This window comes from Condylura cristata, unplaced genomic scaffold (genome assembly GCF_000260355.1).
Source record: "Condylura cristata isolate star-nosed mole 26May11 unplaced genomic scaffold, ConCri1.0 scaffold00022, whole genome shotgun sequence".
Taxonomy (NCBI): Eukaryota; Metazoa; Chordata; class Mammalia; order Eulipotyphla; family Talpidae; genus Condylura; species Condylura cristata.
The window spans coordinates 32,209,650-32,224,843 of NW_004567123.1; the positions used below are offsets into that span (position 1 = coordinate 32,209,650).

General features: G+C 53.8%; 1 protein-coding gene across 1 annotated transcript; it reads right to left on the bottom strand.

Moving 5' to 3' along the window:
• Positions 1-187: 187 nt before the first annotated feature.
• SALL4 (spalt-like transcription factor 4) lies at positions 188-14,326 on the bottom strand. Its single transcript, XM_004687487.1, has 4 exons — positions 14,197-14,326; positions 3,440-5,731; positions 2,385-2,665; positions 188-607 (listed from the first exon to the last, which is right to left on the bottom strand). The coding sequence occupies exons 1-4, from the start codon at positions 14,324-14,326 to the stop codon at positions 188-190; spliced, it is 3,123 nt and encodes a 1,040-aa protein (XP_004687544.1).
• Between the last annotated feature and the right edge of the window lie 868 nt (positions 14,327-15,194).

A 15,194-nucleotide genomic window follows, 5' to 3' on the forward strand; every position in this document is an offset into this window, starting at 1 on the left:
TTTTTTTTTTTGGCTTCAGGTTTTTGGCAAAGCAGCACAGTGACATTGTGACGGTGGGACTGGCTGAGGGGGGCCCCCTCCCCGCTGTAAACGCCCCCTGCAGCGGGCAGGAGGTGGCCTTCAAAAGGGAGGTGAGAGCTGGCGACGCCTGGCCTGCATCCTCCCTGCCCCGCGGCTGTCGGGGGGCTCAGCTGACCGCAATCTTCTTTTCTTCCAGGAAGTGGGGGAAATGGTGCTTGGGGACGCCGTCGGCCGCGCCGGGCTTCTCCCCGTCGGCGCCCAGAGCCGCCTGCGAGCCATCCATCTTGGAGAGGGCCGGGTTGCTCGCCACGGAGCTGGCGCCCAGCGACACGGGCAGCGTGGGGATGCCGCCGCTCTGGATCACGGAGATCTCGTTGGTCTTCATGGCCAGGCCGCCGTGGAGCATGGTCGTGTACTGGTTCCACACCACGGGGTCCACGTTCACCGAGGGGGTCAGCACGTCCTTGGGAAACATCTCCGGGACCCTCTTGCCCTCCGCGCCTAACAGCGCCATGGTGTTCTCGATGGCCAGCTTCCTCCCCCGGCGCGCGGAGCTGTTGCTGGCCCCGTGGGTCATGTAGTGGACCTGCGGGGACAGGAACAGGGGTTTCCAACACAAACAGACCCGACGGCGGCGGCCTCGTCGGACGGACCGGGAGTCTGACCCGCGGGGGGCTGCACGGCCCCACCACCTGCTGCTGCTTGCTCCTCGGACCTGGGCCTGGTCTCCTTTCCCGGATTACTCTCCAGTCTGGCTTCCGGCATTTTCAAATCCCCTTCAGCTTCTCTAAAAACTGAAGGGTGGGCCAGCCCCAGGTTCCTCAATCAGGCTTGTCTCCCCATTCTCCTTCACTGACACCCCTGAGAAGTTAGGAGCTCTCACCCATTGTTCTTAGTCATGGGGAACAGCTGCCCAGATGTCTCAGGCGACCGCTGTAACACTCACAAGTAAACCCCGGGACAACCCAAGTTGTGGCAACTGAGGCTCCCCAATCCTGGGCAGCCGAGGCGCCCAGGGCTGGGCAGCGTGAAGCTCTGAATTTCTAAAAGCCTGTGTTAGAGATGGTGACTGGCCCGAACCCCTCACCAACTGGACCAATGCAGTTTCAAAGGACACCGGTTTTTATAATAGTAAGTGTCTGATACTTCCGAGATACGTCCTCCAGTTCCAATTCGAGATGAAGTCAACATTTCGGCCAAACTACAAAGGTTCGACTAGTTAGGTTGTCAGAGAAGCAGAGAAAGACTGGGAGACAAAAACAAAACCTGAAGGGCAGGCAGGGACACAGTCCCCTCTTGGCAACCTGCACTCTCGCTCAGACCACTCGACCCTCACACTTGCGGCTCCTCCCACCCTCGACCCAAAAACCCAGGGGGAGCCTACTCGGGCATGTAGGTCACGTCTCCGGACATGCCTGGGTGCTCAGTGTGGTCAACAGGGCTGGAGAACCCAGGGGCTTCTGCTAATCTCTAGTGGCAATGTATTTGTATAGCTAAGAAAGGGGGTGCTCTATAATCTGGGGTGCAAGACAAAGCCAGGTCCCACTATTGCTTCATCTCTCTATTATATCTTTTCCCAACTCATTTATGTCAGCCTAGCTTGGTAGCAAGAGAAACCAATAATACAGAGGGTGGGTGGTCATCAAATCCGGACCTGCTGACCAGAGTTCATGACTCAGTACTGCAGTGAATGCCATCTTCGTCCCCCAGGCTATTCCGTGCAGCTGCTGAACTAGTCACAGAAACCCGTCTGCCCGGCACGGGGAAGAGCAAACCACCCAGACTGGACTTCACACGGCGAGAGGAGCACACGGCAGCCCGCGCACCTACTCCTGGACACCACCTTATAAAATCCATCAACCTTTTGTGATTCAGATTAAAAACCAACTGGTTATAGGCACTGACTGCAAGAAGCACCCCTATTTCAGAGATGTGACTTGCGAGGAAATGCACTTTAAAGAATGTTTTGAGTGGCCCTCCCCGGTGGCACAGCGGGTTAAAGCGCAGCACTGAGAAGCAAAAGCCACTTCCGCATGAGTTCGATCCCTGCCCGTCCCGAAGGAGATCCACATGGCGCGGCAGACCTCTCCTGACCCGCCTGCTGCTCCCCTCAGCAGTGTGCTTCGTCGGATCTGCCTGTTCTGCTCCCCACTCTGTCTCTGGTGAAGCCTCTCGCCGCCCCTGAGCCTCTGGCCTGTACCCCAGTTCTGTATATACAAATAAATCTTTTAAAAAAAAAAAAGAATGTTTTGAGCGCTGAAAGAGTGAGGGATGACGGCAGCCCCTCCACCTCATCACAGAAGGAAAACACAGAGAGATGCCACCCACCCCCAGCACCCAGCCCTGCTGCAACCTGCACCCACCTTCAAGTTGCCTTTGGTGGTGAATGCTCGCCCACATATGCTGCAGACAAAGGGCTTCTCCCCGGTATGAGTCCGCTCGTGAATCTGGAGCGCGCTGGCAGACGAGAAGTTCTTGCCGCAACGCAGACAGCCATGCTGCTTGGCCTGGCGGCGGGGCTGGGTGGTCAGCAGAGGCGTCACGCCCGGGGACACACTGGCGGGTCCCACGAAGGAGCCAGGGACCTCCACCTTGACATAGGTGGGCTGGGCTCGGATAAATGCCGACGGCAGACTGGTCCGACCTGGCAGGTACAGAAAACAAACCCAACCTTTATCCCCGGCACTCATCCCTCCCTCAGACCCAAGAAGAACCTGAAACCACTCGTGAATGCTGAGGGCCTGCTCAGGGCTCTCGGGAAATATCCATCTGTGCAAGGAGCGGCCCAGACCCTCCAAAAGGTGCACCGTTTTGATGTCAAGGTCAGAGCGTCACAGAAACACTTAGGATTCAAGGTCAAGGTATGCAGATTCAAGTTTAAGGTATGCAGATGCCACCTTTATTTCTCTTACGCAGCTGTTTCTCCCCCTCTACCCCAATTTACCATGAGGGACACCAGCAGGTACCTCACCAGTTACGTCTGGGTGGACTCCAGATTCTCCAGCCCCGCCCCCCCCCCTCCGTGCCCCCCCCCATTATCATGACACCAGACAGCAGGACCTCGGAGTCAGGGAACCACAGACCAGGGCCAAAGGCAGATTTCCTCGCTCAGACATCCTTCCACTGGAGCGTTTACTTAAGGTGACCAGTCTGCCCCGGGGAGGCGCCCAACAGAACACAAAAACAAGCTAACAACACAACACCTGCTGTCCACAGCCAACTGCGTTATTAACCATCAGGCAGACAAGCAGGCCGTGGCTAGGCCAGAGGGCCGCGACCTCCCTCCATCCGGACACCCAGAGAGGCTACGGGCCCTGCTCTTTACACGGGGTCCTCTCCAGTGGGAAGATGGCCCCAGGCTCCTTGGCAGGCCCTTGTGCCCACAATGGACAGTAAGTGAAATCCAAAGGCCCATCACCTTCCAAGTCAGGGCGGCTGCTCTCGGCACCCTCCGCCTTGCCGCCGGCATCGGGAGACCTGGACTTGACGCTTTCCGCCTGGCTGTTGGCCGGCGAGGGCGCCTGGAAGGACGCGGTCTCCAGGGCGTCTGGACTTCGGCCCTGACACTCCTGGTCCCCCGCCACGGAGGGCGACGAGTCGTTGGTCGGGGCGTCGCTCTCCGCCGAGCCGTTCTCCCGGCTGCTCTGCCGCCGCAGGGTGAGAGGAGCAGGACCCGCCCTGCCGGGGGCCTCCGGCGGGGCCACCACAGCGAACCCCAGCGGGGGCGACGCCGCGTGGGCGCAGGCCAGAGGTGCGGGGGCCGAGGAGGCGCCCCCGGCGGGCTCCTGGGCGCCGACGTCGTCGACGTCGGTGCTCTCGCCGGCGTGGTCGTGGCCCACGGGCCCCGGGCCGCCATTCTCGCCGACCACCGCTGGCTCGGGACCCATGAAGTCGCAGGGGCGCTCGGGCAGGGGCGTGTTGGGGATCTGGCCGCCCATGTGCATCCGTATGTGCTGCTGCAGCATGACGGCGTTGGTGAACTTCTTCTGGCAGATGGGGCACGAGTGCTGCGTCTTCACGCATGCGCTGCTGCGGTGCACCCCGAGGTGCGTCTTCAGGTTGCCCTTGGTGGAGAAGGCCCGGCCGCAGACCTTGCACTGGAACGGCCTCTCCCCGGTGTGGGTTCGGTAATGCATTTTGAGGGAGCTCTGGCAGCTCAAGACTCGGTGGCAGATGAGACACTCGTTGGGGTCGGTGGTGGCCTTGTCGATGTTCTCCACCAGCTGCTGCAGCTTCAGGGTCTCTGACCCTGGCTCGGGGGTCCCGCTCCCTGGGAAGCCACAACCCCTCGGGGAGCTGTGCTTTGGCCCCGCCCCGCAGAGTAGGGCTGCGCCCTCGCTTTCTGGAGGCGGCCCCAGCTGCAGGTCCCCGGGGGGCGGGCCACCCGTGAGGTCCTTGGGGTGGGCTCCCGAAGAGAGATTCTGAGGTAGCCCTGCATGGGGGGGACCTGTCACGAGGACAGGTTTGCTGTCGAGACAGAGACTCGACTCATCGACTGGGACAGGGAAGGCGCGGGCAGGCGACAGGCCATTGCCTGCTGTGGTTTTGTCGTGGAACTCGGCAAACAGCTGGGGGTTTGCCTTCACCTGGGGGTGTCGATGAAAGTGCACCTTGAGGTTGCCCTTGGTGGTGAAACGGTGGCCACAGACCGAGCACACGAAAGGCCTCTCTCCGGTGTGGGAGCGGAGGTGAATCTGCAAGGAGCTATCAGTCCCGAAAACCTTGCTACAGTACTTACACTTGTGCTTGCAGAGGGAGAGCTCGTCTTTGGCTTTGACATCCACCAGGGAGATGTTCGGGGGCTTCCCTTTCCCTTTCTTGGCCGGGTCTAACGCCACGGTGGAGAAAGGGCCCTGGAAGAGCACTGAGCCTGGGGCCTGAGGTAGCAAAGCGCCCGGGAGGCGGGACACGACCCCGGGGAGCACCCGCGCCCCGTCGGCTTTCAGGGCGAAGGGGGTCAGCCCCGGGGACACAGAGTTGGTGGCGGGGAGGTTGGCGTGAGGTAGCCTGGCTGGTTTCAAGGCGTCCAGGGGCAGAGCCGGGCCTCCGGGCTTCTGGCTGAGCAAGGCCACGGCGGCAGAGACCTGCTGGGACACGTGTCCCCCCAGGGCCTTGAGGGCGTCGGCCCCCGCCACGCCGGCGTGCAGGGCGTGCGAGGCCCACGTGTTCACCTGGATGCGGATCTGCTCGGTCAGCTGGATCTGCTGCAGCTGCTGCTGCTGCAGACACAGGATCTGCTCCAGGACCCAGGGGATGCTGCTGGCGCCCGGCACGGGGGCGGGCAGCGTGTCCGCACCCCGCTGGTTGACGGCCACCTTGGTGCCCCGCAGCGCCTGCAGGGTGACGTTAGTGTTGGCCACTTTGCCTTTGGGTAAATAGCTCATGTCCTGGGGCGCGGGCGGCAGGGGGGTCTCCGTCTTCAGGTACACGGCGGGCTCGGCGCCCGGCTTCTCCTCCAGGGGGCTGTCCTCCCGGCCGGGGGCCTGGCTGGGGAAGTCCTCGCCGGGCGCCGGCCCCTCGCTGTCGCTCATGATGAGGACCGGCGGGTTTTTAGTGCAAGTTTTCTTGTGTTCCAAGAACTCGGAGAAGCTGAAGAGCTCCACACAGCATCTGTCACAGATGTGAGTCTCCTCCCGGCGAGGCCGCTTCAGTGCCGCCCTGTCCCCACCGGTCACGTCATCGCCATGTCCGGGGCGGCTCAGGGGAGGACCTGTGAAGAGAGACAGAGAGCTAAGAACTCGGCCCAGGAACGGACAGGGTAGGGGGGGTTGGAGAGTGGGGAAGAGCCCCAAAATCACGTGACAGGGGTCTTCATCACCTCTGTCCCCTCAGAGGGCATCAAGCGCTAATACTCAGTATGAGAACTTACTGGGAACAGGGCATCTGTGGGCATGACTGGGATGCCCCCGAGCCATGGTCTTACATCCTTAAAGAGAAAGGAGGCCCAAGGGGCTAAGAGCGCAGCACTATGAAGCTATTGCAGCCACTGCAGCACGGAATCTATCCTCGGCCAGGGAGGTGACCCACAGGGCACAGCAGACCTCTCCTGTCTCCCCGCTGCTCCCCTCAGCAGTGTACTTCAGTGGCTCTACCTGTTCTGCTCCCCAATCTCTGGTGAGTCCTCTCACCCCAATATGGCTGGCCTGTACCCCAGTTCTTGTATGCATAAATAAATCTTTTTTAAAAAGGAGAAAGGACTGGACTATGGTGATGGCACATGGGTGATCCGGTGATGGGAAACCCAAGGGGATTGCAACAGAGATAGGAAAATGCACAAAAACATGTAAAAATAAACTATTATAAATAATGGGATTAAAAAAAAAAAGAGGAGAAAGGAAACAGTGAGTAAGGCCGCCTGAAAATAAGGTGTTCAGGAGGCTGCAGGTGAGGGATTTGGGAGTCTGGGGTCGCTGAGAGCCACCCCTGCCGCCACCTAGAGCTTTCAGATATCTCACATCCAGATCCAGGAGAATTTGCTCGAGTCATCCAGGTTGTGGCAACTTGTCCGAAGATCCTAGGGAACCTACACTACTTATAAGCAGCCCCCTGGAGCTCTGCTCTTACACGGACGCAGATCCAGTGCACAAAATGCAGGGCAGCGCATTCACGCGCCAACGAAGCACCTCTGGAGACCGGCTCCGACCCGCTTGGTGACACCCACAAGGCCCAGCCAAAGTGGAGCCGCACAAAGCCTGCTGCAAGGGCTGAGCACACCCCAGGGCCAGCAATGAGGACACAGGGCCAAGTTCAAGTGCGACCCAGAGAACAGCACCTGTCCCACTTAAGATAGGAAGGTGAAGGAGACAGACAGCCCTGGAACTTTCTGGGTACAGAAATGGGCTATGCTGTGCTCAATACTGCTCCCCTGCACGGTGTGGGAGGCGAGGGGGGCACGAGGGTGACAGAAGTGAGGCCCAGGGCCCCTGCTGTTCTAGGTGCGCCTTCCTGTGTCCACACAGCCCCTTTACAGGTGAAAAGGGGCCTACGCATTAACGTGACTCGCCTATGTTGTTAGCACCATTGAAAATTAGGGATGGTGACTTCTGACATTAATGTGCCAAGTATTATTCTTACCAGCTCTACATATACTTATACATACAAGAACCGGGGTACAGGCTAGGTGGGGGAAGGGAGGAGAGGATTCACCAGAGACAGAATGGGTTGCAGAACAGGCAGCTCTACTGAGATCCACTGCTGAAGGGAGCAGCGGGAGAAAGGCATGGTCTGCTGTGCCCTGTGGGTCACTCCCTGGCCAGGGGATCGAACTCGTGCTGCAGTGGCTGCTGATAGCTTCATAGGGCTGCGCTTTAACCTATCCTACCACACCAAGGAGGGTTCATGCATATGCTGTTAATAACACCTCTGAGGCAGGGGACTTTTCCTGTGGACAGAGAGGGATGACGCAGAACCTGTATTAAATAAGCCAGGGACGCAGTGTCTACAGCCTCCACTTGAACTCTACCTATACTTCCCACCAGAGTTATTGTTTCTCCGGTAAGACTGCAACTATCTTTCCTCCCACAGTGTGGGAGGAGGGGGGAGCCAGGAAAGGCTGGGGGAGGCTGTGGGGAGGGGGTGGGGGAGAAACTAGAACACTGTTTGAAGAAGTGAAGCCCCTGCTGTTTCCAGGTAGAGTTCAGTAGGTAGATACTTCCTTCTCACCACACACAGGACTGTATAAGTGGCCCTGTTAAGAATCAAGGTACAATCAATTCCCAGAACTCTTAAAACAGGAAGTTATCTGTGTAAGACTTCCCCAAGTCTTGAACCACACCCTGCCAGTAGTGGTGGTCAGCCTCAACTCTTTCTGGAAAAGCAATTCTGGCAACTATGTGTCAAGACCAAGAAAAAAGTTTCTCTTAGAGGGAAATACACTGGCTGGCAGGTGCACCTAAAGGCAGCTGATTCAGCCATGCCTGTCAGGCAGAAGCTCTGGGCAAGTTCCTTTGACCCAGCAATTCCTTTGTGTTAGGAATTTATTCTCTGTAACACAGGATACATTTATTGTACTAACAAACAGCAAAACTAAAATAGGACTCACTCTGGTCCAGCAGTAAAGTTCCGATCAAATAAATTAGGGTCAGGAAAAAGATAAATACTCCAAAAATAGACCTTTATTTTATGCCAAGAACAGATGCAGAAAATTTATGAAGAGGAGGGGAAAAAGGGTAGAGAACAGGATGTATATATAACGTGCTCCCTTTTCTGTGTTCGCAGATAAAGATATAGATATGTGCACGGAAAATTTCTGAAATTAGAAACTTACTGTTCTTTACCTCCTGGAGAGTGGGGGGAAGGAGGGACTATCAGGAAGACAAACTTTAAAGGGAATACATTTTTGCACTTTATTTAGATTCTCTTTATTAGCATGTTTATACCCTTTATCTCAATCACAGTACTTCTAGAAATCTCTAATCAAGTCCATGCAAAGATGCAAATTCTTTGTAAGGTCCAAAAGCAAAGTCACCACCCTCCTCCCACAAACAGCAAACTCAAGATTGACTCATTCACAGCGCAGCCACAAACAAGGTTTTGTTTTTTCAGTTTGCAGATGTGGAAACTGAGGCTCAGAAATAATTTAAAATGACACGCCTTAATTGACTATCAGATTTGTTACCCACAGTCCAAAAATACCACATACAAGATATTGAGAACCACACTCGCAAAACTATTATTATATTGTTCTGTTTTATTTTACGGTTAAGATATCACTGCTCGTCTCTTACTGTGTCTTAGCTATAAATTAAACTTCATCATTGGTGCATTTATTTAGGGAAAAAACTCCACAGCTCATATGCATGGATGGGCGGGTGCTTGCTATGGAGTGAGGGGAGGTTAGGGGTGGGGAGATCTTCAAATGTGCCCCCACAGAGTAGGGGGAATAACTACACAAATTAGTGATCCAATTTATGTTTCTACAGCAGACTTTCTCACCGTAACCCCATGTTACCCCTTTGTGGAGGTCACTTATAATTTTTCTCCCCTGATCACCCCCCACCACGTAACCTTAATACCAAAATATCCATCTACTGTCTGTTTATGCTCTATGATCTTTTACAAGCTACTGGAATATCAATAACTGTTCTACCCCTCCCCCAAACAGTTCTCATTCCCTGGGGGTCAATATGCCCTCACTGAAAAAACCAGTTGTAAAGCAGAAATTCTTAAACTGGATTCCATGAAATTAGATAGGAAACACCTTTATTTTCACTAACCCCAGCTACCACTGAACATTCCTTTCAGTGGCTTAGAAGTTCTGTCTGCAGGGTCTTCAAAGAAGTACATGTTACCTTATCACGTGTTTTCATGTTAATTTTAACGCAATTTTATTTCCTGGCTATGGTATTTTCCCCCCTGCACTTAAATACACGCTGTTGAGGAGGTCGATAACACAAGAAAGGTTAAGCTCCCAGCACTAGAAGGTTCCAACAGTGATTTACAACCTGAATACCAGCTTGCCTTCACTGTATACACAAACTCTCCTCTTCTGTGGCCTCCAAGCAATACCGAAACATCCCACTTGAGTCTTAAAACAGCGGCAGCTCTGTTTGCTCCTGCAGTAAAAAGTCCTCCTACATCCAGACCACCAATGGCAAATACTAAAGCTCTATTTGCCAAAGAGTAAGAGGACTCTGTTATGAACAATTGCTGGGTATGCTTAAGTTAACCCTTCCCAAAAGCAAAAAAGCAAAGTTCAGGGGGATTACAAGGTAACTGGTTCTTCCATCCTCCACCCCACCCCCACTCCGAATTTTAGGAATGTTATCTCTCAGCATCTAGTTATCCAATAAGTTGGAAGAATGCAGTAAACCCAGCAGGGGTCTTAGATTCAATCACTGCCAAATGGATAGAAAATGCTCTTAACCATTGTATGGGGAAGAAAGCTCAGCTATCTATCAGAGGCCAATCAAATTCTGGAGATTTGAAATGCTAAAATAAGAAAACCCGTGTATCCTGAGAAATGCATTAGGTTTCCAGCTTCTCTTTTACCCCCTTTCCCATATTAAAATAAAGATTTCAATTATTTTTGCACAGAAGAACTGGGCATATAAAAATAACTACAATAAGCAAAGTAGCCTTCCCTCCCCACACCCACAGGATAATTATGCCAAAAAAAAAAAAAGGAAATTGAGACGTCTTGAAGTATTAAACCAGTTACATCTGAATTCCGTAGTGAGAAACAAGCCTTTAACTCAACTCATAAATGGCATGTTAAAGTAGTAAATAAAAAAAAAGTTGTACTTAATTAAGAGCAAAGAGCTAAAAAATGGTTTCAAAAGGTCTTGGATCAAAATTCAGGGGCTGTGCTGACAAGGAAAATTAGTATTAAAACTCAGAGGAGGCTATACAACTGCTATTTACATTACAGAGCTCCATCCCATTTAGCAGGCACCGAGCTCATCTTTTAAGCAAATTTGTAATTCCATGCAGGGTGGAATTTGCTGCCTCCTTCTCCAGAGCCCCCTGGAACAAAGCCTGACATAGATATGAAATTCATTTGTTGGAATAAAAAAGAAATACAGAGGATGGCAGAATTGGAGATTAACTTCTACTTCTCACCTGGATTTAGAGGGTTTTCTTAATGATCTAGGTGCTTTAAAATTGTCAAAAGTAAAGGGTTAAGGGCGATGAAAAAAGGACCTTCTTGAACTATGTTGCCCATCATTTTTGCAGGGCAGCGGTGAGGCCAGAGACCCAAATGCAACTATTTCCAGTGGCGTCCCAGTCCTCCTAAAATCTAAGCCTGCAGCAAAGGCACATCTCAAAATTGAAAGGGAGGTTGAGATCATCAGTCTCACCATGAGCCCATCAAAAAGAACTCACAGTTAGGCTTCTAAGACCATAACACACCAGCCCCTTAAATAAAGGAACAAGTCATTTCCGCCAGGGTCTGCAGACTTTTAAGATGAGGGGGAAGAGAAAGAGAGAAAGGTAATGTTCTTGAGGTCAGTCAGGTGTCTAATACTCCGGTGTGGGCTGTAGCTGAAAACCAAAGAATAATCTCAATTGGCAACCCAGCAGATCTTGACAGGGTAAGGAAATACAAATTGAAACATGTTGTTATCTTGAACAAAATTAATTACAAGCCACATTCCCCTCAACACACCTAAATCTCTATAGTTAGAAAATCTAAGCAGGTTTCTTACTGACGATGTAGAAAGGAGGAACTCAGAAACTCAGAGAGACAGTAGGTTGCAAGGTTACACAGCTGAAATTCATACAAGCTGGTTCAAATGCGATCTCCAAAATCATATGCCTCCCCCCTTCATCTAACTTCCCAGGCACCAACTACCTCACCCCACGTTTAAAAAGAGGAAATGCTAACTATCTCCCTTATCTCCCATCTCCCAAGAAGACCTTGGGGGCCCGAACAACCAGTACCCATCAAGAAACCGGCACAGGCTGCTAAGATCAAGTAGCTTGATTGTGCAAATAATTATTTTCAAAGGAACAGAGGGTTTGTGGGCAGGTAAGTGCTTTTCTTTTGGAAACCCAGATCAAAAAAAAAAAAAAAAAACCCAAAGTTGGCCTACGACTTTAGCTAATGTAGAAAGAGTTCCCTCTCCCTCAATGCAAGAAGGCTCCCAGGCTCCCAAGTGCTGGTCTCAGAATCCTCACAAGCAGCAGGTCACTTAAGTTTAGTGACTGGGGCGCCGCGGTTATTTGAAACTAGGGAATCTTAATCTTGGATGGTTGTAATCCAGTTTAGTACAAAGGGCATTTGAAACTCTTTTGAGAAAATGCTAATTTTCCTGTATGTAGCTTGATTCCTCTGGCCACCTGCAGATTTTTTGATCTGCTAATTGATCACCAGACCTCATTTTCCTCAAATACTGAATTCTTTACAAGTGGGTCTCAACTTGGCTTTGCAAAATACCATTAAAAAAAAAAAGGCTTTATTTCAACACACACACACACACACACACACACACACACACACACATCCAGGCAGCTCAAGTGCAAAGTGCAACCATTAAAATGTACTGCTTGGAGAAACTTCCTTCTGTTCCTTGGTGGCAACTGGGGACTCCATAACATTTCAGGATCGAGGAATTCTTTCCAAGAATTCCAGACTCAGCAAAGAATGCCAAGCACAACCGAGGACGAGAAAGCGACTAGAGTTGATCGGGGGCAGGGGGAGCCCAACACCGACCAGACCCGACCCGACCCGGTCCACTACCGGGTCCCACCCATCAGGTGTGAGTCGGTACCTGGGAGGGGACCTGCCTCTCAGCAAAGGGCGCGGCTCCAGGCTGGGCCTCCAGGGGGCACCCGCGCGCAACTTCGCGGTCCGCTCCGACCAATAGATCAATAGAATCCCCTCCGGCCCCCCAGCAAATCGTGGAGGGAGCGCACCCGCAAGCCTGTGACCCTAACCCAGCTCCGGTTAACTGACTCCAAACTCCAGAGTTAATTTAAACAGCGCTTATTCGCACAACTGGCTCTCCCTAAAGGTGCCCAGCACTACCAAAAGCCCCACTTCGCTGCGCCCACCCAAAATGAAGGGGGAAGGGGAGGTCACAGCAGGACCAGGGGAGGGGTCAGAGCCAGGAGCTCGCCCCTCCTCTCCGGAGGAAGCGGGAGGGCGGAGGGTTAACCCTTTTGTTCCAGGTGGGCGAGGCAACGGGGCCTCTCCATGCTCTCCGCTCCCCCCTGCACAAAGAGAGGCCAACCTCCTGGGACCTCGAGTGCGCGCAGCCCTGACCATCAGACGCCCCAAAACGCACGGCTGCCCCTCGCCCACGCAGACCTCTTTAATGTGTCCTTAAAAAGTGTTATTTGGCGAGGAAATGAGGACCTCACTAGCCTATTAAAAATTGGGTAAATTTATTAGTCTCTTTCTCCACCCAAAGGAGAGGATTTAGTAGCCCAAAAGTCGCGACCGCCTCCCCCTTCGAGTTGTGACTCCCAGCATCTGGGGTTGCCGCGCACACCTCTAGCAGCGGCGAAGAAACGAGAAAGCAGCGGGGGAGATAAGGGGCCGTGCACAAGGCCCCGGAGATTAAAATGCTCCCGTTTACCGCCCCCCACCCCCAACGCTGAAAACTTATCAGGCGACAATTTGGCGGGCCAGGTCGGCGGGGGGACTGAGGGGTGTCTCCTCGCCCCTAAAATCCGGGTTAAGTGGTTCGGAGGCCGGGAACGTGCCGGGTCGCTCCGGGCCGGGCAGCGGCCCCGAACTCCTCTCCACAGGGGAGTTGCTGACGGCGGAAGCGTGGCCCGGGTCAGCCCCCGCCCGACCTCTCCCCTCGCGCCCCTACGGCGCGCTTTTGGAAAACCCCGAGGCCCACAAAAACAGGCACGCAAAAAGCCAGGCCGGTGGACCCCAGCGGGGCGGCCGAGCGCGCGCGACCTCGGCCCCGGGGGCCCGCACCCCTCGGGCTGGCCGCGGTTATTTTTAGGAAGTCGCCAACCAAAGATGGCCGGAGGTCAGGCCCCGAAAGGTTCGGGCGAAGATCGCGGGCGGCGAAGCCCAGGGAGAACAGGCGAAATCCCAAGAAGAAATTTAAAGAAAGGGCAATATTGTGTTCTTCTCCCCCACCTTTCGACTCTCCAATCCCCTCCGCAGCGCGGGTGGCCCGCACCCCAGCTCCTGGGGGTGGGGAGAGGTCGCGCCCCCTCCCCCAGGCCAGGCCGGGGAGGGGCGCGCGCAACAGATCACCCTCCCCCGGGGGGGTCTCTTCCTGGGGTGCGCCCCGTCTCCAGCCTCCCGGAAAAGCCCCAAGGAGTAAGCAAAAGGGTGGGGACCCCCGGGGTTTCTTTCTTTTAAAAGCGGCGCCAGAGAGGGAGGAGGGGGACCTCAGTACAAGTGGGGGGGGGGTTACTAGAGAGGGGAGTGGAACCAATTAAGAGAGGGGCAGAGGACAAGGAGAAGGAAACCTTTCAGGAACGAGAGGGACAGAGGAGAGGGTGGGGGCCAGTTTTACAATAAGGGGAGAGAGACCTGAAGGTGAAACTTGCACAAGAGGGGAGAAGAGATAAAAGTGTAAATTTTACAAGGGTGGGGGGGGGACCGAAAGAGGCTACTCTCTCCCCTGAAAGTAACTGAGCCCCCGGATCTTGGTTCCAGAGTTTCTGCTCTGGAAGCCGCGACTCCCCAAAGCCCGCGACTTCGGGGGTCCCGGGGGCGTCGGGAAGCTGCCCGCCCCGGGCGTGCGCCCCAGTCCCACTCACCCGGTTCCCCCGCCGCCGGCGCCGCTGGGGCCGCATCTGCAAACTCCGGGGCCGGCTGCTGCGGCTGCTGCTCGCCCTGGTCCTCCTCCGAGTTGATGTGTTGGGGTTTCGCCTGCTTGCGCCTCGACATGGTGCAAGCATCGGGGCGCCGGATTAGCCGCGGTGATTTGCCCACTCCACCACAAATTCCTGGAGTTGGAAAATTTACCCCCCTTCGGCCGGAACGCGCATGTCCCAGTAATTATTATTATCAATAATGCATTGCGATTTATCATGAGCCCTGACAGCTGATTGGCCTGGGTCCAAGACCTCAGAGATCATTTAAATAAGCCCTCATTGATCAGGGAGGGGCGAGGCATTCTGGGCTTTGTAGTCCGGCCCTGCATGCGACAAAGGCGTGTTCATCAGGGGAGCGCAACTAATTAGCATCCGCGCGCACATTGGCTGGATCCCGCACGGACTCAGAGGGCCACCGGCCCGGCTCCAGCCGTCCGAGCCCTTGGCCAGAAAAACAAAAATAATTTTACATATTCAAAACCTGGGGCTTTGGTAGAAGTTTCGGAATGAGCTTGTTGGACACTGTGCTCAAAACATTACTTTTGGAAGGTTAATATCCGCTCAAGCGCGGGGGGGGGTCTTTTCAGTGGCCGGTTTTCGCTGAAATTTTACATCCACCCGCAAAACAAAAACCAAACACACCCAAAACTGAGATGTGACCTGTGACCCTCCCGTCTTCTCTTGGTTGAAACGTTTAAATTTAATTTCGAGATGCTTGAAGAACGAAGAATGGTGGTTTACTCAACTACCCCGCCCCACCTTAAAATGACCTTCGAATTTCCAAAATTACAAATTATCCCCCTCACCACGATGTGTTCCCTTCAAATGATAAATAATAGCCACCCGGATTATAGGCACAGGAATTGCTTTGTTGTTACAATGAGATCTTGATTTTGGTTTGGGGCTTGCTTGCTTTCTTTTTAACTTTAAAGTGAGCTATA

Excerpts from the sequence above, each read along its gene's own strand:
- SALL4 (XM_004687487.1), bottom strand. The coding sequence starts at position 14,326 with ATGTCGAGGCGCAAGCAGGCGAAACCCCAACACATCAACTCGGAGGAG. Across the intron at positions 5,732-14,196 it reads GCCGGCGGCGGGGGAACCGG|GTCCTCCCCTGAGCCGCCCC; the intron begins GTGAGTGGGACT and ends CTCTCTTCACAG. Across the intron at positions 608-2,384 it reads CCACCAAAGGCAACTTGAAG|GTCCACTACATGACCCACGG; the intron begins GTGGGTGCAGGT and ends CTGTCCCCGCAG.